Genomic DNA, 25,840 nt, shown 5'->3' with positions numbered 1-25,840 from the left:
CTGACTGCTTAACATGAATATTTGTAATAGAAGAGGTACTGAACTGCACGAAACCCATGCACGTTTCCGAAACATGCTCAGGCAGCCCTTGGCTAACCCAGTGAAATCCAGCATTCACAACATAATCAGCATGTGTCCAGCTCCATTCTCCATGTACCCTGTCTGTTTCCAAAAGCCCCCCTCAGACTGGCCCTATTGGCAGCATCCTGATGTACTTACTATTCAGTGAAGAACCTGGCAATGCCATACTGACTAATATCTTCTCTGTTCTCCAGCAACTGGCTCACTGCATCCTCCATGTACGTGAGGACATGCCTTTGAGCTGCAAATAAAAGAGACAGTAAGAGACAAAAATTAGAATACAAGGGGCCTGCAAAGCCCAGAGCCAGACCAACCTAGTTGTGTGCCTTACACAAGCCAACAAGCATTTGCTCCCTCAGCTGGAGAGTAGATATTTCATTCTCCCAGATATGGATAGTAAAATTCCTGAGCTATATGCTTTCTTTCCTGTCTACACAGAGTGAGTTAGTCATTAACAGTGCTTTTTTAAAATCCCCTGAGATTCTGGAAGTGAAAGAATAGGAGGAGTTGTGAGACTGCCTCGCTGGAAAACGCTTACTCAAGAGGAGATCCTGATCTCTATTCTGAGTCACAGCCATCTTTCCTATACAGATTGTCAATGCTGTATGGATATGGCTGTTGCAGAGCTGTAGGTGTTCCCCACCCTTCCCTCCTTACCAAAGCCAAGTAGCTCTAAGGTTGTTCTGTAAAGTCTTTTTCCTAAAGGTGCAAATAAAACTACATCTGTTTCCATAAATGCATCAGTGAATGTTCTTGGAGTGTCAGGTTGGGAACAGGTCTCAATGCCAAGAGAGATTTATATTGCTCAACAGTCAGTCTCAAATAACTGCCTAAACCAAACATAAGGAAATTTCATAAGTGGTGGATCTGCCAGTACCCAACCACAGAATGCCACTCACTTGTAAGACTCCTGAGTAAAGACAGTTTGGTACAACACAAATTGTTTTGCTGCTTCTGCAGGGGGCAGACTCTGTACAAATCAAGCATTTGCCAGGGAGGAAGCAGCGTGGATTTGCCACTGAGCCCCTTTGATGTTTTTGGCTAGAAACCAAGCTGGAGCAACAAAGAGCCGAGTCTGGGGTGATGCGCCAGCTACCAAGCAGTAGACTTTCCAAATCTACAAGTTCAACAATCAGAAGACAAGTCATAACGAACCCAGGAAAATCATTCCTAACCTGGAAAGCGCACAAACCCTGTTCCCAAAGCACACACCTCCATCCTAAACACGTATGCTGCTGCACCTTTGCAAGTAGTGTCGTGTCCTAAAAAGAGCAGCAGAAAACCCTTAGGGGAGATAGGAAAGGCAAAGGCTGTTCTTACTCCTTGCCAATATGCTCCAGACTTGGCAGCATCATCCCCTCACCAGCAACTGGCCAACCTCAGACCCACATCAATATTGTTCAAACCATTTTAATTTGTGCTTAATATCCTGGTAAGCATCAAGCCTGCGCCACTTGATACACAGCATGGAAGTCCCTTTCATCTTAGTGTGGGGCAGGTGGACTTCAAGAGAGGCCCGGAAATGATTATTCCCAGTGGATACAGTCATTAAAAGTATGTAGGAACATTGATTGCTATCAGGGGATTTCTCTGCCTAGAACACTTTTCAGGACAATGGTAAAATTGGTTAAGCACACCCTGGAAAATACCTTGCAGCTGACAGCAAAATGGTGAGCCAAAGGTTCAAAGATATTATCTGGCACTAAAAGATACAGGGCGTAGCTTTATTTAATTATTTTAATGCAAAGGAATAAACTTAATTTATGTGAGTGATTAAAGAAAAATAGCTCTGCGCACCTGTGTCCCCTGGGGGAGGAATGAGTTGTGCAGCTCAGTCACAGGCTCAAGATAACAGCAACTGGGTAAACTTTATTTCAGCCCATCCTTCCTCCCTCTTCATTATGCAGCCCATCTCATACTCAGAAACTGTCTTCCCAGGCCCCTCTTGAGCTGTCAGCGGTACCAAATGAAGGCAGGGAACGGTACTAGCAGACTGGCTTCCACTGATCTCAGCCTGCAGTAAGCTTCTACTCCGCTGCAAAAACATTCTCAAAACTTTGTGGGGAAGTACACGCTTCTTTCATAAAATAGCCCCTATCAATGAAACATAGCTTTGTTATTTTGCTGCTTTAGTGTCATTAACCTCTCCCCTAAAAGCCTATGGGAATAGACAGGCATGGTCCCACAGCGCTACACAGCACAAAGTGGCTGACCTCTATAACAAATACCTCTGAGTCTGCTCCTGGAGAATAAATTAACTTTCAACACAGAATTTCAGACATTTCTGTCACACTTAAAAATGTACGCAAATATGCACGTGTCACTGTGGAATACAGTCACTGGTAAAAGGGTATTTCTATTAAGCTTTTTGTTGCATGGCCTAAGGATCCTGGCAAAGACCTCTCTCCCTGTTTCCCTGAAGGCAGGTAGAGGCGCGGGGGAGGGAAGAAATTGGTGAGCAGAGAAGCTGAAAGAAAATAGCACATGAATCTCCTTGAGAAGTCTCTCTCCGGCTTTTCGGCTGCTGTGCTGTTTTCCAGGTAGCACAGTTCACACTGCCAAACCAAATTCCAGTTCTGGCTTCCTGTTCACTGGCTGACCAGTTCTATGGAACGGTGGAAGTAGTATGTTTTATAACCCAACCAACTCTACCCTACACAGAAAAGCCATAGAATAAAATCTAATTTGCAGGCAGGTTCTAGCAGGCCAGAGAGGCAAAATAAAGTGCCAGGAGTCTGGTTATAGCAAAATAATAGTTCCATAATTTATACAAATGGTACTTTCCATAACAAACACTGGAACCATACTGGAACATTAACTATTTATGCAAGTGGGGTTAATCCGTGCGGTCCTGTGCAAAATAAATGAGATGATTCATACATTTTAATAGTTTTTGAAATTCAGGGAGATAATGGTGTCTTGGTATACATGTTGCTCATATTTTTGAGGCTCAGTTTACAATAGTAAGGCAGCAAGCCCAAATCAGAATGTAAAGCCCAAATACTCACACAACTGTGCTACTGCAGCTTGCTGTCTTGTCTCATTTTCTTCCTGATAGAATTCCAGTATACTGCAGCTTCCACACAGGAGGTATTACAACAGATTATCATCCTCAGCGTTTATTTGTTTATGGCTTATTGCAACAAAGGCTCTCCTTCCTACCAGTACAAAACTTTCCAAAGCAACCCATATTTGCTAAATTCTTTCCTGAAATCCCATGCAACTACCCCAAACAGTAAGTAACTGCGCCTGCCACACTCATTTGGCAGGTGCTACTCTTTGCGGTCAGATTTAAGAGCTACCGGGCAACTTTCACAGAAGGATCTGACAGAATAAGTTCACAGAGTAGTCTTCAGGCAGCCCATGACCTGATGTTAAGTAGATACCTTTGCAGAGAATATCTTCATTCTTATCACTAAACCACGAGCAGTGATGTTACACTTGGAGCCTCTGCAGTAGCAATATGTACAGTACAGCTCCTCCAAAGCTGGCTACTTCAGCCCTCGGGAGAATGGCCTCTGCTGGTATTACCACCACATTCACATGCTCACGCCCCACCAGCACTCACATGCCCAATCTTTAAAGTGAATTTTGGAATCAATGCACTTTTGGCTCAGAGCCAAATTCAGGGCTGAACAGTGGCTGTTCAATTCCAGTATGGCCAGACCACGTCCTATAAATTTCCTCCAGCTTACAAGTAAAAGGCAAAACAAGGATTACACCCACAATCTCTGTGGACTTCACTGCAACAGATTAGACAATCACAACTAATTCCATTTAACCATGCACCAAAACATTTTGCATGTGTATTTAAAATAGTAAAAACTGTCCTTTTATAAGCCACAAAATTACTTGTTTCAATCTTCTTATAAGAACAAACAATCTGCTAATTCATAAGTTTGATTACAAGTATTGTTAGAACAAGCATTGTTACTTCAAAGATCTTGAAGGAAACTGAAAACGTAATGCAAATAATACCACTGCATGAAACAGAATATATGCACTGAAATTCTCAAAGCCAGAAATTCAGAAGGAAAGAAGGAAATACGTGTCACCTTTCAGTGATAATATTGCATCTATGTAATATTTTTATTATCAGCAGTGCTCAGGAATGGAGAGGGTTAAGACCTTGGAAGTGCCACATTACTGTGTGTCAGTTATATGACACCAACTTCAGCAGGTATTGGCAACACAATCACATCAAGCATACTGTTTTTGCATACTAGTTTCCCAGTTTTATAATTTAGATGTATCTCCCTAATGCTGCATTGATAAGAAGCTTCTCTTTCCAACAAGTTTGCCTTTTCCAAAGGCAGAGAAGAAAAACTGGAGGTCAGTATACCAGCATACTTACCAAGAAGCGATGCTGCCTGTCACACTTGAAAGGAATAGCAAACATGGGATGGCCAGAAGGTGCAATAAAAATAGCAGCAGATGCTGCTAAAGAAAAATAAAGTGCACTAAACAACGTGAAGAAAGAGTATGATTGGAATAAATTGGTATAGGATAGCAAAACACACCTCACACACCTTGTTTAAAGAAGCAGCAGAACACAGCCCTACAGCAGAGGTAAGTCTTCATTTATCAAATTATTATCAAATCAGCTAGCTACCTTATTGCTCAACTAGTCATGAGAGATGACTTCTGGAATATGAGCTGTCTACCAAAACAATTTGTACTGTATGCACATAAGAGGGCTTTTTTTTTTTATGGCTGGTTCATTCCTGGCATAACTGAGTACGTTGAAAAATCAGGAGTGGGAATTCCTGGATAATAAGACCAGCTTTTATTAATTATTTGCCTCCTCCTCAACTGAAGTGCCGGTGATTAGTTTCAATTATCAGAAGTTCAAGAGCATAAGTTTAAATGTATTTGGGATATTTCTGGTATTTTTTAATTTCTGAGAGCATATAAATTAAAAGCTAAATACCCTTCCAGAATTTATTCTAAATTGGAGCTTAACTAAGGACACTACTGTATTAGGCACATTGGAAAGACACATCTATAGTAACACAAAATCAAATTCAGGCAAATATTACCAAAACAGTAATGATGCAAGAGGGAATTAGTAAGGATAGAAATTGCAAGAACAAAATCATGTAAACTCTGGAAGTTTTTTCCAGCATTAATGTTCTTTCAGGATGCTCTTTTCAATCTCTTCAGATATCATTAGTGATTTAATCTTGTTAGATATCACTAAGGAATGGCCTGGGCAAGAGAAGTATGTAAACAAAACAATCAACCTAAAAGCTAAATCACTGTACAGCTGTAGTTTTTCCAGCTTTGCACAGCTTCATAGTGTAATTTCCTATTAAAACTCAAAAATATTTTTTTTTGAAGGAAACAACATGTAAGGAAGTATGAGTAGACCTTGTCATGCCAGAGATAACACTGCTATGAGAGATACGTGCTGTTACACAGGAACACATGCTAAATGGCCACACAGCACAACTACATTGTATTTCGTATGTTTACAGTTTCAAAACTACTTTCAACAAAAAATTTAAGAAATGTTTCAGTTTATAATTTAATCTTGACCATAACTGAAAATTTGTTTCAAACAATTAATCAGCATATTAATCACAAACCATGACATTGTACTCTTTCAGTTTGCACTCCTGAAGCTGCACACAGACTGACTTAATTGTCCAAGTCCCTCCAGCAGACCACTTCCTGCAAGATGTTGTACAGCTGCTAGAAATCACCACCTCACCAATGCCAAATTGGTGAGCTATCGGGTTTTGGGTTGGTTTTGTTTGTTTTGGTTTTTTCTTTTCTTTTTTTTTTTTAAAATCTGAATTCATGCAGTGTATTATTAACATTGTGGAATTCTAGCTTGTTATAAGGGCATTAAGTAACCTAACGGTTCCCTACCTATTCATACTTAAACACAGAAGGTCCGCATACTCTCCAGTTCTGGAAATCTACCTAGATCAGGATCAGATTTCACCTGTTACCTTTCAAGTTAAGATGGAAGTCCTGTAGTGCAACAGGAGGTTTAGAGATGAAATCTCCATCTTTTAGAGAAAGTACTAGACTGAGTCTAAGAAGATTCAAACTTATCCAACATTTCTACAAGCAAACACTCTTTCTTAAAGAAAATGATTGCATTTGGACTTTCCAACTCAGTATTTCTTAAGACTGTTCAGAAGAAGAGTAAACTAGGTATCCGCAAAGTCTCTACACAACTGAAGTTCTCTGCTGGGAACAACTCAGTTTTGTAAAAGCACCAATACCATGAAAATTCTTTCTAATCATGAAGTCCAAGACTTCTTACGAGAGAGATGAGGAAACATACCATGTTTCTGGCACTTAATAGCCCCATGCGTTACTGATAAGGCACTTCCCTAACAGAGTATTTGTGTTCTTACATGTCTTGCGTTGGCAAAGGAAGAAAAGAAAGCACATCCTGGAGCTGGGGAGTAGAGGGGAGGAGAATCCCCAGAAAAACAGAAGTTCAGAAATTTGCAATAATCTACTGCTTTTTCTCCATAACAGGAAAGGGGGGGGGGGGGGAGGGAATACAATTTGAAGCTTCAGAAGACAGCTGCATGAGCAGAACAATACACTAAGTGCTCCATTGCCTGCTATAAATAACGGAGCAATCACCAGTTATTAAACCATAATGAGGAAGGCATGGAAAAGTGTCTCAAATAGGCCTCATTTTGCCTACTGTAGTTCCAGCCTCATCCATCAAATGCGAAACACATTTTCATCACTATCCCCAAACACTAAATGTTGTTTATTCAGTGAAAACACTGTTTAAAATGTCCTGCTTGTTACAACAACATCTTCACTGTAGCCTTTCTGCCAACTCTGCAGACCGCATCCCATTTCCTATTCACTGAGTCATCTCTGTTCTTCTACCTACTGTCTCACAATCATTGTGGCATGAGACATGTTGCCCTGACTTTTATTTTCCAGGAACTCTGCTGTACCAAAGCTTTGCAATTATTCTTCATCTCAAGTTAATGCTTAATTCTCTCCCTGTTCACTTCTATTTTAACTTACTACTGCTTTTATTTCCCTCTTAACAGCCAAATTGGACGTGGAAGAATCATCTCAAATACAAAAAAGAAAAAAAAAAAGTAGCATGTAATCTTATTTTGGCCACTTATTTTATTTGTTGGCCTGGTTTTGATATTGAAAAAGGAAAAAAGGAGGCTAAGTGAAGCTTGCCCATTCCAGGTCAGGAGAGACAGTGCCATCTGACCTGTGAGACTCAGAGAATACCTTATGTGGCAGCCTGGGGCAACACAACTTCAGAATGAAGTTACAGAAAGTGAAACTTAATCACAACTGCTTACAACCCCACATCAGACAACTCTATTAATAAGACTTTGAGGCACACAATAGAACAAATCCAAAGCATGGTGATTTCAGAATGCCAGGTCCATGTATAAAACATAAAAGCATCTTATGAAAACGTGTGGGGAGGTGTGTTTATTTTGGGGAAGAGAGTTGGGGTTTGGGGGATTTTGTTTGTTTGTTTTAACCAATTCCCTACTACTAATACACAATTCATTCAGTAGGATCTGTTAGCAATTTGGTAAATTACAAAATCTCACAAAAACACTGTTATTGGTATCCTTACAGCTAATAACAATATCAACATGTAGCAGACCTTTTCCCCCTCTTAACAGACAACAGATATTGCAACCTAAACAGAAGGGTATCCTAAGTGATCAACAGAACAGGCTCTTATACAAGTTATTGCTCAACCTGATATGCTCACATGAGTGTCTTTTTCTGACCCCAATGTCAAAATAATTTAGAAGGTGTTACAATATGAAAAAGGGAATGGTAGATCAGCATGTGGAACAGAGATAAAAGGAGGCTCACTCTAAGTAGGTTAATAAAGCAGCTTGCACCTAACAATCTTGCACTTCTCTTAGAAGTCTCATTTCTCAACCTCAGCTGTGAAACAGAAAACTGATTTACTCTTACACTTTAAGAATATTTAGTCTGCTTCCTAGATTGTTTTGAGCGATTCAATCCTTACAGACAAGTTTCACAAAGGTAAACGTTAAGTGCCTGTTTCATTAAAGACAATTAAGTGAACCTAAAACCAAGTTGGCTCATTAAAAAAAAAAAAGAAAATTTTCAGGTTGCAGCCTAGAGCAAATCTGTGGAAAAGTTATGAGTCTCTCCTTAAAAGCGTAGGTTGAAAATGCTGACATAGGGCGATTGATAGAGTAGCACAAAACAAAGGGTGTATCTACATGGCACACTGCAATATTGTTCTCAAATACCTGAACTAGCTCCAGAATTGAAATTGGCAGTAAGAATTTCGGCAAAGTGAGTTTTCTGAGAATCACCCTGAACAGAGCACTAAAACTCTTATTTCTGCTTTGACTTTCCTTAATACAAAATATTATGTAGGTATTATGTAGGTATGCAAAAAAGTACCCTGCCAGCAGCCTGGTAGCAAAAGCACAAAGACATTCTACTCTACGAGGAATTAGATCACTCCTTTACTTAAACATTCATCTCTCTTTATTGCTGTTATACTTGTGAAAGAACATGTAGCAGATCACTCCTCATTGACATTATTGCTAGGCTAAACATACTAAGCTCTTTTAGTTTCCTCCCTCCAAGACAGGTTTTCCATTTGCTGGAAGCTAGCAATGTTTCTCTAGTCTTGTTCCATTCTGACTTACCAGAGCTGGTAAAATCATGGTGGAACAAGTAGCACAAACTAATCCATTTCCGACCTTTCCTTGTACAAGAAAGCCACAATAAATTAGGTATACCTTTATAAGAGTTATTACAAAACAGCCTCTTGGGCCTAGAAGGTAATACCTGAAGAGCTTAACTTTAAAAATACAGTCTTGAACACATTCCAAATGCTTACTACTTGTAATTCATCTCCTCTTTAGCAATTAAGTGAAGTCATATTGACTTTATTCCATCCTAATTATTTTTATTTGACACATTAACACCGAAATCACTTTGCTCCTTGGTTTCCTGGGACATCAAACAGTAACACAAACTGTTAGAGACAGGTTAAAAGGATGTAGTTTGTAAGGGAGCAACTGCTTTATAAGTGAAAAAATTTCCAGTTCATGGGGGAAACATTACCAACATTACCTTACTTCAGAAGAAAAGCTGACATTCTAACCATCTCACACGATAAGAACAATAGCTCTTCCAATACTGGGAAACGAGCATAAAATAAGGTTGGTCACATAGATCTGCGAGCAGAACAGGCTGGTCATGGGCACAATGAGGTTACGGTCTGCCATTGTGTCTCGCAGTGCCAAGACGGGAGGAGACGGCAGCTCACCTCCCTCAGCCCGTATCTAAGGGCGCCGAGGGGAGCTCCCTGCGCCCAAGAGGGCCCCGCAGCCCTCCCGCCTCAGGGGAGCACCGTGAGAAGCACCGACCTACGACAAACACACACCCACCCGGTGCTGTCCCCTCCTCAGCCGAGAAGACGGACACGGAGTCACTCCCACCCGCATCGGCCCGGCCCGGCCCGGCCCAGCCAGGGGTCACGCCATGGGCCTGAGGCCGCTGTCCCCGAAAAGGCAGGGTCGCCGCCGTCCCCGACCCCACCGAGCCCTCCCCACGCCGGGCCGCAGCACCACCCAGGGGACCCAGCCCTCGGGGCGCTGCCCCGCCGCGCCGCCCCACTCCTCACCCAGGTACTCGGGCCCCGGCAGCGAGAGCCGCTCGGGGCTCAGCATCCTCCCGCTGCCGCCGCTCCCTCCCGGCTTCCGTCCGTTTCCAAGGCGCCCGACGCTCCTAGCGCTTAGGGCCCGGCGCTGCTCGCCCGCTCGCCCCGGCTGGGAACACGCCCTCGCGGCGCCAGGGTTCCGCGCCCAAACCCGGCCTCACCCCCTGCCCCGCCCCGCCACCCCCGAGTGGGGGCAGCCCGGCCTCCCCGGCCAGCCGGGCCGGTGGCACAGGTCAGGGCTGCGGGCAGGGCAGGGCGGCACGTGAGTGACCTCGGGGGAAGGGTCTTTGGGGGAGCATTGTGACATGGCGGCCTGGCCTTGAGGAAGGGGCCGCGGGCAACATGGCGGCCTGGCCTTGAGGAAGGGGCAGTGGGTGATACCCGGGGCAGCGAGCTGCGACCCTGAGGGACACCTCAGAGGGAGGAGAGTTGGTTAAGCTGAAGACCCAAAACAACATGAGGAAATGCGTGTGTAAAGTCATTCTGGTTAGATTTAGTTTGGGAAGTCAGAAGGTGCTGAACACCAGGGGCTGGTGGGACTACACCTGGGGGGGGGCTCTTTAGCGGAATTTGAAGGTGAATGGTAGTAGGTGAATGAAGGGCACTGTGTAGCACCCTTGACCCAGGGAGCAGGGTCTGAACAGGGTGACCAAGGAGGTGTTTTACAGCTGTGGCTTTCTGTCTGTATCACTCCTTCGCCATTTTTTTTTTTTTTTGCAACCCTCATGCTCTGGAGAGGCAGGTGTGGGGAGCACCAGGAATCCTCCTTTGTTCACAAGAAAGTAGAAACTAGCAGAAAAGTCCTGAGCCGTGGGGCTTTTTCTGTTCTTGTCTGGGAATTGTCCTTGTTCTGGGGATGTAGGAGAGGCAGAGCTCTTCGCGGGGCTGGAAGCAGCCCTGATGGGCTGCTCTTCCCCAGAAGCCGATGGGGCTAAAACTCCCAAATTACTTACAGTTTCTTGCATTACCATTAGAAAAATCCCAGCCCAGGATGTCATCCCAGGAGTTAAAAAAAAAAAAAAAAAGCACTGGAAGTGTTGTCTGTTTTTACTGACAAATGCAAAAGAACAAAAATCAAATAAACCACTTGTGCATGCATATAATCAGCCTTTATTCCACTGGAGGAAAGAGCTGAGTGTGTCTCTTGGCAACTCAACTTTAGTCTATACTCACACGACAGCCACAGTTAAAAAGGACAAACAGGATGTTGTAATTTACCTATTCATATCGTCATCCCCAAAATTGCCTGGACCACTCCACTGGCAGTGGCTTGTTTGTCTTTAAAAGGATATGGCTTACATATAAATGTTTCAAAGATGGGTGGAGAGAATAATTTAGGAAGCAGACAATAAGACACTCCAGTGTGAAGAAAGACTGCAAAAAGGTAAGATTGTCTTAAAGAGAATATGCATAACATATAAAGTGATGTTATCTAAAATTATTTGTGCTACAATGAAGCTCATTAAAAACTCCTATTTGTTCAGTTTTGCAGTTTGTGCATTTGGTTACAGGCTATAAAATTAAAGACAGGAAATTTTTGATAAAAGATACAATTAGATTGTAGAATACATAGACACAAGATGTTTTTGAGGCCAGGAATTCAGCAGAATTTAGAAAGGAAGCAGATATTTTCATGCAGAATGAGAAAACACAAGATTATGTTGTTCATACGAAAGCATAAGGGAAAAAAAGAGAACATAATCTGTAGGAATATGAACTGTCCTACTTCACAGTGAAGCCAAATATCTGACTAACGTGGTTTTGGAAAACATTTTTCCTGACATGATGTGTATTCCATAACTGCTCGCTTTAGAATTTGTGGCACTTTTCAGTGAGGTAACTGGTTCTAGGCCACTGTTAGAGGGGAGAAATGGAATTTGATAGAGCCCCTGCGATCATTAGGTTTAAGAGCATAGTTCCTGCACTTTTAAAACTAGTGTCAAGATCTCTGTTTTCACAAGCAATCCTTTATCATCAGCCAGGTAGTTTCACTGGTGTTCAAAAGCCAAATATAAAAGTCTTCCTCTCCAATATTACTGGTCAGCTGAGCTGGTAGGAGCCTTCCACAGGTTGTGCACTTTCTTTTTTGTTGTTTAAACTATTTCTGTAAACCACAATTTATCTTTGATCAGCATCCGGAGTACTCATTTACAAGAGGCCTTTAAAGTCCAGTTTTAAATACTACATTCTAATATTTCTATTTTTCATTCTCTCTGGGACTTCTTTCTTGTTACTATTTGGTCTCTACGGGTTGGACTTTGTTATTTCTTTTAAACCAGCTAAGGGAATCCTTTTGGACATGGAGTCCATTTGTGGTTGTAATAATGATAAGTTTCAGTAGTAGTGGCGCCTGACTGTTAACAACTCAAAGAAAACTATATAAAAACAAGATGTCGTTTCTGGAGCCATTTATAGACTTCCCTGTTTACTATTATTTCTCTCTGGGTCTGCCAGAGCCAGGATTAGGTGATATAACAGATCAGTTGCAGGACTCACCTGTTCTCTCATGCTCATGACCTGAAAGGGAGGAAATGCTGCCAGCCTCGCCATAGGTGTTAAATTTGTTTTCACATATTGATTTGAGGAACCTAGACTAGTTCATTTTAATAAATTGAGAAGGCTTTTCTGTGTCACTGGAAAACATCTGCAAGTTTAATAGCTGCCTCAAAAGGGGAAAATCTAACAGGGACTTAATGTTCTTTTGGACCCAGCTGGAAGAATGACAGTGAAAAAACATGTTTTTCTCTGTCACAACTCCTTGGTAGATTATCAGAGGTACAGGTCTCACTTTAGAGCAAGTGAAGTACACTTTTATGGTCACCCTCTACCCTGGGAATCATGGTGGTGCTTACATCTCTTAACTAAAATTGTTGAGTTTTGTCTACCAAGGACATTTGGGAATAAAAATCAGTCTTTCAGGAAGGGTCAGTTGGACTACGTTGATACATATTGTGCACACCCTCTTTCAGACTTGAAGTGGTTTAAGTAGTCTTTCAGAAAATATACCTTTAGGCAAATTAGGCTAATTTACTTATATAAGAGTCCATGTGACCACAAGTTTGAAAATATTCAGTGGTATAATTTAAATTATGTCATGAAAGAAAATTTCTTTATTATGTTATGATGCGTGGACTGAAAAACTCCTTTCTATGTTAGTTTTATAAATGTTTCTCAGCAATTTAGCTTAAATCAGATTTCTGTTTTCCTCCATTCCCACATACTTTGCTCCCACTGTTTTAATTGCTTAGCTTACTCTTTGCTGGTCTTATATTCACTTTCCTAAATGATACTATCAATGTTGCGCTTGGAATACTTCCCTTTTATTAGCCAAAGTTCTCCTGAGAAATAGCTCTTCTTTCGGAGAGAGTATTATATAGAATAATAAACAGGACTAGATATCAAGCAACAAATTCCAGAGGAAATGCCTTGTTTTAAACAGACTGAGTCATTTTGTCTGGCTTCTATTACTTTTTCTTGGAATGAAATATTTTATTTGCTTAGAATTTTAACAATTATTGCTAAAGTTGTTAAAATAAAGCCTAGACATATTGGAGGAAACTTCACTTTTCTTTTTTTTTTCTTCAGGTGACAGTTGGAAATGCTATTGCTTTAAGCATTACAACTACAATGTACAAAGAACTAGGCTGTGGGCAGTCTTCAGTCCCGTTCCATCTGACTTCTATGAAGTTAATGTAAGCCAGTTTCACAGAAACACTAGGAAAACTGTCTCCAGCCTTTCTTGTTCATCCTTTGAGTGTCCAAAGACTTCTCCTATTTTAAAACAGTTAGCTAAGAGCTTGCCTTGTGGTGGACTTAGCTTTTTGCTGTTTGGTGGTGCTTTGTATTTTTTGAGGCTTCATACACATTTGCTAGCTGAGCTTTACCTGGTACATAATAAGTAATAAAATTGCAAGTGTGATAACAAAATGTGCTTATCATAAGACACACAAAAACCAAATCGGTTTTAAGTTAAATAGCTGACAATCTTTACTGATAACCTACTATTTTGGGCACCATAGCAGCGATAAATTTTGAGAAGAGGTCTGAAGAAATGGAGAATAAGAGCTTCTCATGCTATTATTTATGTAAATTATTGGAAATCTTGTAAGTGAAATTAGGATTCTATTATGCAAGACATTTTAAAAATCAATGGCGCTGAAGCTGGGTGATTCATTTATGAATCACTGGCAAACCCATAAAAACCTCCCATTAAATTTCTGATTTAATAATTATTTTTATGAATTATGTCTAAACACATGCACTAAAAATAAGATTATCTTAAATAGAAGGGTCAGCCCAAATCACAATGAAATTATGTGATGAAATCTCTATTTTTGTATTGTTGATTCCTCAGGAGACATTTACAGAGAAAGATCCAGTACTTCTAGTGCTTATCGTAATCTGAGCCTTCTCAAGCTGAATGAACTGTTTGTGTGGTTCACATGCAGCACAGTGGTTTTGCACAACAAGTAAACCAATCATTTTTCTCTAATAATGCAGTATTAATACCAGTTTACCTCTTCAGGTAAAACCTAGACAAACAGATACGACTTACGTTGTTCTTCAAGATCAACAGACTTCAGAGAAACAAGATTCACAAAGTTTCTCACTCCTAATATCTGCCACAAGATGAAGTCTGGAAAAAACTCCATGTTTTCCAGCCTGTGATAGGACATGATGACAGCAGCAGCTCTCTTAAGTAGCCAGCATTCGTACCATTAAAGGACTTAAATTTGACACCTGTAATCGTACCTGGAAGTCTTAAGACAAGAAAAGACTTAACTGGTAAGGTGTCATAAGCATGCAGAAAACTGTGCTGTGAACATTATGCCATCGTAATTTATTTCTTATTTAGTAGTTTGACTGCATTTTAATCTGCATTGCTGAGATTTTATTTTTCCCCTTGAACTGGTGGACAGAAAGAAAGTAAGCAGAGATGTGATCTAATTTTGATCTCTCTCTATATTGATGAACTTTGTGTTCACCTGAGGATTTAGGTCTAATCAAGCTCCCAGATCCTTGTATTTTAAATAGATTTTGTTAGGAAAAAAAACTTGAAACATTCTTCTACTCGTCAGTCATAGGAGTACTTTAAATTCTTGGTGATCTGCTTATGACAAGAGGGAATATTATTGTGACAGAATATGTGGCTTATAGAGGCCACATCTTCACTTTAAAATCAAGGGTAGCTGAAAGTTGTATGATAGATTCCTGGCATGTATTAAATGCACTGTCCAAACTCTGGTCAGTTTTGACCTTAGTGTTAGCAAGCAAAGTTGGCTTTTTTGTAACAGCAAACTGTTGAAAGACTCTCCTTCAGGTTTTTTTTCCCCATTATCTCATCAGGAAGGAAAGGGCAACATCTTTAAAAGTACTTAAGTACCAAGCAAATGACCCTTCTCTGCTGGAATGCTGCCCCACTAATGATGCAGAGAAGAAAAACAGCCATTTCTGGCAGAGTTTGCAGGATGTCTCATGCCAAACAAAAAAGTCTAAAATTCCTGGTAAAAATAAATATCACTATGAAATTCTGGCACGGGAAACATTTCTGACAGCCAAGGCTTAGCTCATCCTGGGGGGTAACTCAAGAAGGCCTGAAATTTTCGTTCTTCATTCCAACTCATCGAATGTTCCTTGCAAGCTTAAGCTGCTGGACTGTGTTATCTATGAGACCAGGTGTCTATGTGAGAAAATTTTAATAGGTAAGTGGCTCTGTGCATGCGCAAGAGAGTAGGCAAATCTATGTGTGAGAGTGAGCTATTGCTTCTTGGGCTGTAGTGAAGAAGCAACTTGTGACAGCTATACTGGCCAGCTCTTATGGGAAAGGTATATAACTTTCTGTAGGCAGTACAGAGATTTAGCACATTCAAAATACTCTGAAAGTATGTTGTCTTATAACATCTACAGAGAAATGCAAATTAGGGAAGCAAGGGAAAAAAACGAACTGAAAGAAAGAGGAGATCACAGATTCATTAAAATTGTGAAACTTCTGCGAAACAGTCCTTAGTTCTGCTTCTTAGGTATACAAAAGAGAGCCTGAGTATTTATTAGGGCTGTTGTGAGACAGCACTTTGGAATCCTGCAGCTATGCAAGAGCTGAAGTCAGTATGTTTTTTTAGTTAAAACATATATTTAGTTAAAATTAGTTACATTGGTATCCCAGTCATTCACTCCGTAATATAAAAGGACAGTGTGATGAGTGTTCTTTCCCTTCTGCTATATAATACTGGAGGTATTTTCAAGATTGACATCTTTATGGAGTCACTAGAAGAGAAGATAGAGACCAGAAGATGATACAATGGTTAGAGTTCTTAGGAAGAGAAGCTGAGGACTAGTGGATGGGGGATGGAAAGGGTAATATGCAAATCACTTACTGAGAGAGAAGATAAGCCAGGGTAGACTGAAAGAGCAAATGAAGATCATGGCAATTAATTCTAAACAGAATAGAGGGAACATGGAACGTTTTCCAGAATATAGTAGCAAATGAAGACATTAACTCGTATCTGAGGAATATATTTACATTTCCGTTTTGATTTGTTAATTTTATCGTGCTAGTTTCTAAAACACAGGAAAATAGATTGACCAGTCTGCATTTGAAACTTATAATAACATGTCAGATAGCAAGAAAATGTCCTTAAGGTTTCAACTCGTTATGTGTTAAACTTTACACAGTGTTAGTGAAAGGAGAGTTGTTCCTTGAACACTTAAAAGTTTAGATGTGGATCAGAGTTTCTCTCAAACTCTGTGACTAGGGTCCATTTCTGATATTTACTAAGCGTACTCAGTGTGCTCTGAGTTACGTGAAACAGAAACCTGTAGTCTCTGTGACAAAGTTTTCACTGTGCATTAAAACCATGGTTTTGTGCTTGCTGAAGTCACTGATAAAATTTCCATCAACTCTGCTTACCTAGAATGAAGCATAAATGGAAATGCAATACACAAACCCATATTACCTTGCCCCTCTCAGAATGCTAATATTGTGTTAATATGCTTAAGTATCCCACAATCCTAAAATTGCAATGACATGGATACAAGTCTGTGTGGCTAGGAGAGAGGTTGGACATGCGTGCATATGTGTGGGTGGCTGATATCAGACTCACGTGGAGGGTGTGTGCAACTCTGGATCTTGCTCCCACCTCTGGATTTATTCAGGTCTCTCTTAGTGCTGGTAAGAAGCAATTAATTTGTTCCCTTATTCACATTTATCAAGAGCTAATATGAGAGAGGGAGAGGTGTTAAGAGGCGTCTCTGATTCAGCCACCTGATAGGAAAGCAGATGGTTGACATGCCGTATCTCTTATCAGACAGTCTCAAGGGTTATATCTTGTGCATGCTGGCAGTACTTGCCTAACCCATCATGCCAGTAAAGTATTAGAACTGAATCATCTTCAAGAAAGAAAACACTCTTTATCTGTCTGGCTACATTTTTACATGTCACTCATCTCCATAGTGGCAGGGCTTCTGCAAACAAGAAAGGTTTGTGAGCTGAGGGAAAGATATGTTTATGCCTTTCACATCTATTCCCATGACTAGTTTCTCTTACAGGCCCCATTCACGTATTCCATTTTTTTGAGAAAGGAAAACTCAGCCCATCAGAGATATTCTGGATAGTGAGATGCAAGGTCATGTTTCTTTCTGATTGTGTGATTGATTTCTACCACGATCTTTTTATCTGAATACGGAGACTATTGATAAACTACATTAGTAGCTTGAAGGTCTTCAGTTCTTTCAAAAACGCTTCTTTGTGCAGTCAAAAATTAATTTAGGATCCACAACTTGCTATTTATCCACTTGAATGTGTTTGGAGAATAAAGGTGGTTAGGTTTCTGTCTTCAAACTGAATTCTGCTACTGCTAGCTTTTGAAAGAACATTTTCCTTTTATGCTCTTCCTCTTTTCTCTCCTTTTTTTCTGTGCCAGAGTGAAGGTATTAAACTGTGCTGTTCCTCAGGCTAGGCCACAGGCTACCTTTGCAATGCAGACATTGTGCAAGGCTTGGGTAATTGCCATTTCACTGCAGGGAGGAGTCTCATCAGGAGTAGAAGAGGGTGTATTTGCATTATCTTTACATAGAGGATGTAAGGGAACCGGCAAAAGGAGGAGAAGAACCAGCTTGCAAGACACCCAGGAAGAGCTACTATCTCAAAGAAAACATGAAGAAAGGTTTGGGTTTGGGTTTTTTTCCCTAGTTTGAGAGTCAATTTACTTAGGGTTGGGTTTGTTGGTTTGTTTGTTTTTTTTCCCCAGAGTGGAAGGTTGAACAGCCTGGCAGGTTGGCTTCAGTCCCGCCTTCCAGACATACAAAAAAGAAGGGGGGGGAGTTCAGATGAATCTGCACTTTGGTCATTGAATTACAAAGGACCTTCTGCAAAGATTCTTCATATCTCAGCTTCTGAATGTAGCCATTTAGTAGTTTTGCTGTTCTGCACTGCAAATTAGAATTAATGGTGGTCCATGAGATGATCACAATGTTTCCCAAAATAGTTGTGCAATTGGAATGCTGAGAAAGCAGCAGCTAAATGAAAGGGGAAGAAAATAAAGTAAGACGTAAGCTCTGACTCGTTAACCTGAATTTTATTTTGTTGTAAATTGAAACAATTGTGGTAACACTGCAGGAGATGCCATATGGATGACTGTTTTCTTAAGAGTGAAGGGCAGTAACTTGAGAAACGCTGTAAAGGACAGTAGTGACAGGACTTGAATGTTTATGACATCTATGAGCATATCTGGGTACACAGTAGTAGTGCAACTACTTAGAAAACTTCATGGAAGGCAACAAGGGAAAAGTGGTAGCATAAAATATGAATCAGTGCTAACATTTCATTTAATGTATTTAACACAGAGACCATCATTTACAAACTGGGTTACCAGCTGTGAAAGCTGTAGGTCCCTCAGCTCTTTGGAAGATTAAACTGTTTCTTTACATGTCTGACAGTGAACTCAGAGGCGCAACTGTATAATTGCATCTTCCTATGTATGGGTAAAACCTTGACTTTTGACTTACCTGGTATTCCAAGCTACCACCTCTTTGGTTCACTGGTGATACTGAAGGGGGAACTGATGTGGGTAATGTAGCAGTGGAATAATGACAGAAATTAAAAGGACCAGTGGAAAATCCCATAGTCTGATAGCGTGGAACCTGTGATTTTATCTTGAATGTAGAGCTGTGTCGGGAAAAACTTGCTATTTTTTTGGCTTTTCTGTTTAGTTAGTGGCGCTCGCTAGTAATACAGAATTTGATCAGCCAGGGTGCAGAGTTTATAATGATCTTTCCAGTTCGAAGTTTCTGAATTATATCCATTGTGGAACCTAGTTTTGGGAGGGGTCCCAAAAGATCACCTTGTTCAGCCTGCACTGCATCAAGACTAAATATATCAAGGCTAGTAACAGCATGCTTATCAAACTTTCTTCTTAAAAAATGCCAGTGGAAGAGATTCCACAGTCCCCCTAGACAGTCTGCTCCAGTGTTGAAAAATCCTTAGTTGGAATGCTGATGAGCAAAAGTCTTTTAAGCATTTCTTGCCACAAATCAAGTTGTCTCTTTCATGTCTTTTTACTGGAGCCATAGAGAAAAGTTGATCAACATCTCTCTAATGAGCTTGTATGTATCAGAAAGCTGCATCTCGCTTCAAGCTTTTATTTTCTTGACTAGGCAAATCTAACTCCTTCAGCTTTCTCTCAAAGGGTTTGTTTTCTAAACTTCTTGTTCTTGTCATTATTTTCTTGTTTCTCTTCAGCTGTGTTTATATTTCTAAGGTGTTCAGCCAGGACCAGACATAATACGCCACTTGGGGCTTCAGTACCATGCGAAGTTAAGAAATCAAACAAATTATCTTGTATATGACACACCTGTTAACACATTCCAGAATTAAATGCATTTTTTGGCAGTGGCACTGCACTGTTGATTTATGTTGTTCTTTATCTGTACAACCCTAAAATCTGTTTTTGCTGTATTTCTGTCTAGTCAGGAAATCACATTGTTTATTAATGTCAGTTTCCTAAGAATAATATTTTATATTTCTCATTACTTTTTTTTTCCTTGTTGGTTTTTGGACAACCTGTCCAATTTGTCAATAGCATTTGGGGTATCTGATCTCATCCTTCATAGTGTTTGCATCCCCTGCCATTGTTTTGAGGTTATCAGGTTTTTTAGCACAGATTTTACAAGCATTAATATTGCATCATGTCTTTCTGAGGTGCCTTTGCATTTTGATGAATAACCACTAATGACCACTATGGTTTTCTTCTATCAGATGCCTGCACACCTTCCACTAGTTGTATTTAAAATATCATTCTATGAAAGTGTCCTGTAAGACAGTCCCAAAAGCCACACAAGATGTATCGCATCCACTGCCTTCTTTTTACCCAGTGAGCTTAACATCACTTAAAACAAGAGAACCTGATTTAGTACAAATGCATTTTGCCCATTTTCTGTGTGCTTTTTTTCATTCCATTAAATTAATTCATTCTATCTCAAATATTTAAAACACAATTGCTTGAAACCTTTCTGAACATAGCAATTAAGCTTTCTGATCTGTCATTCTCTTCTAGGAAACTCGAGGTGTGGAGAAGCATCTTCCTAAGAAAGGGGCCATCTGAATGCATTAAAAATACTTTGACAGGTAAGACCGAAACTGGCCATCCTGGTTTTCCCTTTTTTTTTTTTTTAACCTCTTCTTAAGTCTTTGCTGTTTTAAAATATCTAATGTGTATTTTCCCTGGTAACCCTGTGTTGTTCTGATTCTTTCCTTTCTTGTTTTTCCAATGACACCATGTCCTTGGTTTTGCTTTTCCTAACACGAGGTTGCTATTTAAAATCACTCCGAAAATGATGCTAACTTTTAGTATTGTTTCATAGTAGTTATTTTCTGTCATTGAATTGGTTTATTTCCCTAATGTGTCTGTTTGGAGCGGAGGGGGGACAATTAGTCCTGAAATGGTTATTATCATAATAATCTTCTCCCTGCTCCCTTTATAATGCCTGGTGTGGGTTTTTTTTTTTTAATTAAGCGTGTTGTCATATGAATTAATGGTTAATTATATTTTAATTCTTTCTTATCTTTCTTACAATACCTGGGTTATATATAACTTATCAGTGATCTATAAATTACTACAAGTTACTTAATATTATGTTCCTCCCTCATAGCTGTGGGTAAAAGCAAGTACCTGCTTTCTGCATGGGTTGAAGTGCATTCTGATATTAACATAGTCTTTTCTAAAGTTATTTGGTCTGAAAGAGGCAAGTCCTATGGTTCAATTTTACCAGCATTATTTAGCAACCCTTCTAGTTTTCTTTCAACAAAAATATCTGTTTTACACTGCATAAATCCACTTTACAATTATTCCCCAAAGATCCTACATGGAATCAGAGCTATATTCATGGTATTGTATCAACAGGTAGGTAACTGGGAGGTTTATAATATAAATTTCCACCTGCTCAACTGCAACCTATTTAGGAGATTGTTGTGAAAGACCACACTATGTTCTCCTCTAACATTTCACCAGGGTATTTCAAAATGATTTATAAGATATAATTATAGGGAAGTTGAGCTTGGAGAGGAAAGTGATTTGCCAGAATACAGCACAAGATGCAGAGGACTAGTAAACACACTTTAACAAACACAAGTGGGTAAAAACATTTGTTCCCTGGGGAGAGGACTGAACAGCTAACAAGTGAATTTATTTGTCTTTAGGACAATAGTTTTCAAGGGGCTTTTGTTTCAAACACAGGAAAATACTCATCTCAACTGCTGGAAAACTGCTCCATGACCTAAGTATATAATTATCAGGGAATTCTGGACCCTGTGTCAGTGCTTTATCATGTTCAGTACTTCGGCATCTAAACTTCTTGCAAAATCCTGTGAGCTGGAAGTCAGCAGGGCTCCTCTGATTTATACTACCTGAGGATCTAGCCTCAGTAGAGAATATAAACTTAAATGAATTTTGGTTATGTTGCCCTGTATTTTGGGGGGAGGCAGGAAAAGGGTTTTGCATGCTAGACAGTCAGCCAACGCTCAGAGTGATGTTAACATTTTCTCTGTCTTAACTTCAACCCACTGTTCCCAAGTCTTCCAGTTCAATTATCTTAAACTCTAGTATCTTGGAGTTTATTCCATTACAGTAATTTCATATTCCTTCCATACCTCATTCTGTCACTGCTTCCAAATCAATGTTGGCATAGAGCATTTTTTTAATCTCTCCACCTTGATCAATGCCTCTTAGCTGCCTGTATTTGTTGTTACTCTTCTGCAGCATTATAGACTTTGCCTATCAAATCAAATGTGTAGAATTCAATGCCACAGTCTATGTGCTGTTGCACTCATGCTATGTTAAGTGCATCTATTCCTGTCTTCAAGCAGTGATTCTGCATATAAAGCAAAAAGTCTGCATTTTTTAAATTTGGGGGGCCGTATATTGTAAATTTATGCATGGGTTGCTGCTTAGTGTTTCTTATGGTGTTCCTGCTCTTGGGAGTTCTCCTCAGTGAAGCTCTGTGTTGGATTATTTTTTCCTTTACATTGAGTTCAATTTGTCAAGAGTCAGTCCCTGCTTTAATTTTATGTTGACATTTTTAATAATATCCCTTGTCTTCACTATTTTACACATAATTAATAGGAGTGGCAGAATTGTCTCAATCACACGCTGTGCTGTTTACTTGTTCTTGTGATTCTCTAAAGGAGAAGATTAGTTGCAGCTTCCTCTGGATTAATCTATGCGAAGACTTTAAATAAGACTATTCCTATCACTGGCCCTTTGGTGTCAATTTGACAAAATTCCCGTCTTCCCCTGTGGTCCAGGATTTGGACTATTTGAGTCAGCTTTCCATTCAAGTTGATACTTTGAAATCAACTGAGATTAATTATTAAACAAGAGTTTTTTGCATTGCCAACCCTATGTATTAGAACATCAAATTATGCCACGGGGATCATAGAACTGGCTTTAAGATGATGTCCAGTGGAAGCCTGTCTGCTTTTAAATGCAGCAGAGGGCACATAAGACAATTGTCCAAGTGTTAATTTTTACTCCTATAGGCAACGACCCTAGCTCTTTTTTTAGGGTATCCGAGATTCATACGTAATCATCTGTCTCTGAACACTGCGGCTCTAAGGAAAACGCCAAATAGCAAAACATTTGTCATGAACGGAGGGGAAAAAAAATCAGACATTTTTCTTAGATACCAGCACGTATAGTGGGCAAGGCGGCTCTGGAACGAGATGCTTAGAGGCTTTCAGTTTGTGAACGGTGCTGGGACGGGGAGAATGGGCTCTGCCATTTGCCATGGGTACAGAGAGCCGGCACAAGCCGGGAAGCGGTGGCAACGCACGGGGGAACCGCTCAGCCACCGAAGGATACCGAGCAGCCCTGCGGCGGGTAGCCGAGAGCCTGGAGCGATGCTCCTCGGCGGAGCTGCGGGAGTTGGGACGCTGACAGCGAGAGCCCCGAGCACTGGGGCCGCTTTAGGATGGTCTTCCCCGCCCGGAGAGGGGGAACTACACCCGCGGAGAGGGGCCGGGGGGGCGCGAGGCGAGCCCGGGGGTCTCGCCGCGGTGCCGGACGACAGCCCCGGGGTGGTGGTGGTGGTGATGATGATGATGGTGGGGAGTCTCGCTGCGGAGCCGCGGCCGCGGGACCGCCTCTGCCGCGCCGAAAGTTTGCGAAGTGGTTCGGCGCGGGGGGGAGCGGGGCGGGGGCTGCCCCGGCGGGGCTCCTCCTCCGGGGCCGGGCCTGGGCCGGGCGGAGCGGGGAACGAGCCCCCAGCCCCGGAGCTGCCGCGGCTGCTGAGGGAGCGAGCGGCGGCCGGGCCGGGGTGCAGCGCGCAGGAGGAGCCCGGGGACGTCGCTGCGGGCGGCCCGGGCGCGGGGACCGGGGCGCTGCCACTATGAGACGGCGCGACGGGGGCTGCCTCTTGCCGGCGCCTCCGCAGCTCCTGCTGCTGCTGCTGGGAGCGCTGCTCCGCGCCAGAGGTAAGCGGCTGCCGCGGCGCCCTCTGCTCCGCGGGGGGGCCCGGCCGCCGGCCCGGGCTCGGCGGCGGGGAGCCCTGCCCGGGCAGAGAGCTCTACCCTGACGCGCCGCTCACCTGCCCGCGCCCGCCGGGCGGGGAGCCCTCCCCTGCCCCACCGCAGGACAAAGGTCCGTGCCCCGTCCCGCACACGGACGCGGGGCTCTCGCTCGTCTTCCCCGTGCCCCGGCGCGACGGGCCGGAGTCGGCGGGGTCCCCCGGCAGGCTGGGGTGCCGGTCCCGGGCTGGCGCTGCCCTGGCCGGGCGGCACCGGCGGGTCCCCGCCGCCCACGCGGCCGCTGCCCCCCGCTGAAGTTTGGCGGCGGGCGCGGGCTTTGTTCCCGCGGTGCGAGCGGCGGGCCGGGCCGGGGCGGGCGCGCAGGTTGCCTCGGAGGCTGCCGTGCCCGGCGTGTCGGGACAGCCGCCGCTCCGGAGCAGGAATGCAGCCGCGCACCCGCCGCGACGGGCCCCTTAAAGGTACAGCCCGGCTCCGCGGCGGCGCCTCCGGGCTACCTGCCTCGCCTCGGTGGGGACTGGGAGTCCTGCCGCAGCGCCCTGGCAGAGTGCGGCCAGGGCAGGAGTGGTACCAAAAATAGTGGCGAGGGGACGAGGGGAGCGGTTGGTTGCGGTCTTAGCGAGCAGGGAAACAGTTCCATGAAGTCTCGCCGGTGAAAACTTATCGTTGTGGTTGCTCCTATCAGCTGAAAAGCAGTTGCTGTTTCTTCCCCGTGTGTGTTATTTTACAAGTGTGCCCGATGGAGAAGAAAACATCTAAATGCTTCGCGGAATTGTTTATAAAGAGTTGGAAGGTTTTTTGGGGGAGGGGTGCAGAGTGGAGTTATGTACCTCATTTCTCTCTCTTCACTCCTTTGGCAGCTGCTGTATAATTTCACCCATCCGTTTTCTCATATGCTGCTCTGAAGTTACAGGAAGCATTTGCAGTAGTGCTGCTGACCTCCATCATTCTACAAGTATTGCCTCTGGGGCACAATCACATGGGGTTTGGGTTTCAAGTAATATTATTTCTCTTCAAACAAGAAACCTAATTGCAGGCAGCTTTGAAGAAGGTGCTAAACCAGCTTGGAAAGGCTGAGTAGAGGGCTACAATTCTGTATATCAGGAAATTTGCTTTTTAGAAAGCAGAAGTACTCTTTAGTTCCCAAGTGCCACACAGATACTTAGATGCAGTCTAGGAGTGAGAAGGATCTAAAGCACAGATCTTAGTGTAGGTGCGGATCTGGATGTGTTTTATTTTGGCTGTTACCCAGGTGCTCCTAGTTAATGTGTCTGGGCTGTTAACAGCCATGCGGGCGACGTCTGATTGTAAAGTGCAGGTTTGCTTGTAGGTGGTTGTGCCTTGATGTCTCTGGGATGCTTTTTATGGCAGTTTGTCTTTCTTTCAAGTAGTTATCCTATCAGTGCACCTTCCTGTGTCCTCTTGTCAAATGAACGTGAGTTTATGATTGGATGTGCCAACTGCTTCCAGAAGTGAGTATCCTCTTTCCTTCATCAGAAGATAATCTATGCAATAAGAACACAACTCCTGAGCAATGTATTTCCTATTTGAAGCAAGGAAAAACGTGAAGAGGTGTCATGATGGAGGTGGCAGAGAAGATGCCAAAGTTTGTGATGAGTTGATGTTCCTCCTCTTAGCCTGAAATTTTTCACCATTGTCCCATAGAAATACCTGCGGGGATGGTGTACAGCTTAACAGTCATAAAGCATCCACAGCCGTAGAGCTTGGCATGACAAACAAGTATATTGCTAGAAGCACTTGGTCATTTACTGCTGTATCTCAATACAGGAGCAGATAAAGCAAACAAGTCTGCAAGATTGACCTTTTTGACCCTCTTTTAGTGGATAGTGGCGGTTAAAACTGGAGAAGTCTGTGCCAAAAAAAAAGAAGAAAAAGGAGGGGTCTGCAAGTATCTTGAGGCCTTGGAAAAGTCTGTTGCAGGTAAAACCAGGTATATAGAGAGAATTTAATGGCCTGCACTGCTGGTGTGTGGTGATGAAGAAGGGCCTGATGTTATGATGGTCTGTGTCAGTATAAATACAGAATGTCACAGAACCTGTCTGGGT

At 42.2% G+C, this 25,840-nt stretch overlaps 2 protein-coding genes across 5 annotated transcripts in view; one reads left to right on the top strand and one right to left on the bottom strand.

The window, feature by feature from the left end:
- CSTPP1 (centriolar satellite-associated tubulin polyglutamylase complex regulator 1) overlaps window positions 1-9,852 on the bottom strand; it is an 82,371-nt gene extending 72,519 nt beyond the window's left edge. For both annotated transcript variants that reach the window (XM_054201360.1, XM_054201359.1), the window contains exons 1-2: window positions 9,725-9,852; window positions 220-322 (exon numbers count right to left, since the gene is read on the bottom strand). In XM_054201360.1, the coding sequence (XP_054057335.1) occupies window positions 220-322; window positions 9,725-9,770 (149 nt within the window). In that variant the 5' untranslated portion in view covers window positions 9,771-9,852. The remainder of the gene's footprint in view (window positions 1-219; window positions 323-9,724) is intronic.
- Window positions 9,853-23,515: 13,663 nt separating this feature from the next.
- Window positions 23,516-25,840, top strand: part of LRP4 (LDL receptor related protein 4) — an 83,923-nt gene continuing 81,598 nt past the window's right edge. For all 3 annotated transcript variants that reach the window (XM_054197947.1, XM_054197946.1, XM_054197948.1), the window contains exon 1: window positions 23,516-23,723. In XM_054197947.1, coding sequence (XP_054053922.1) covers window positions 23,639-23,723 — 85 coding nt within the window. In that variant the 5' untranslated portion in view covers window positions 23,516-23,638. The remainder of the gene's footprint in view (window positions 23,724-25,840) is intronic.

This window comes from Rissa tridactyla, chromosome 4, assembly GCF_028500815.1.
Source record: "Rissa tridactyla isolate bRisTri1 chromosome 4, bRisTri1.patW.cur.20221130, whole genome shotgun sequence".
Classification (NCBI taxonomy): Eukaryota; Metazoa; Chordata; class Aves; order Charadriiformes; family Laridae; genus Rissa; species Rissa tridactyla.
The sequence above is the reverse complement of the archived record's forward strand: the minus strand, read 5'-3'. Positions and strand labels throughout refer to the sequence as shown.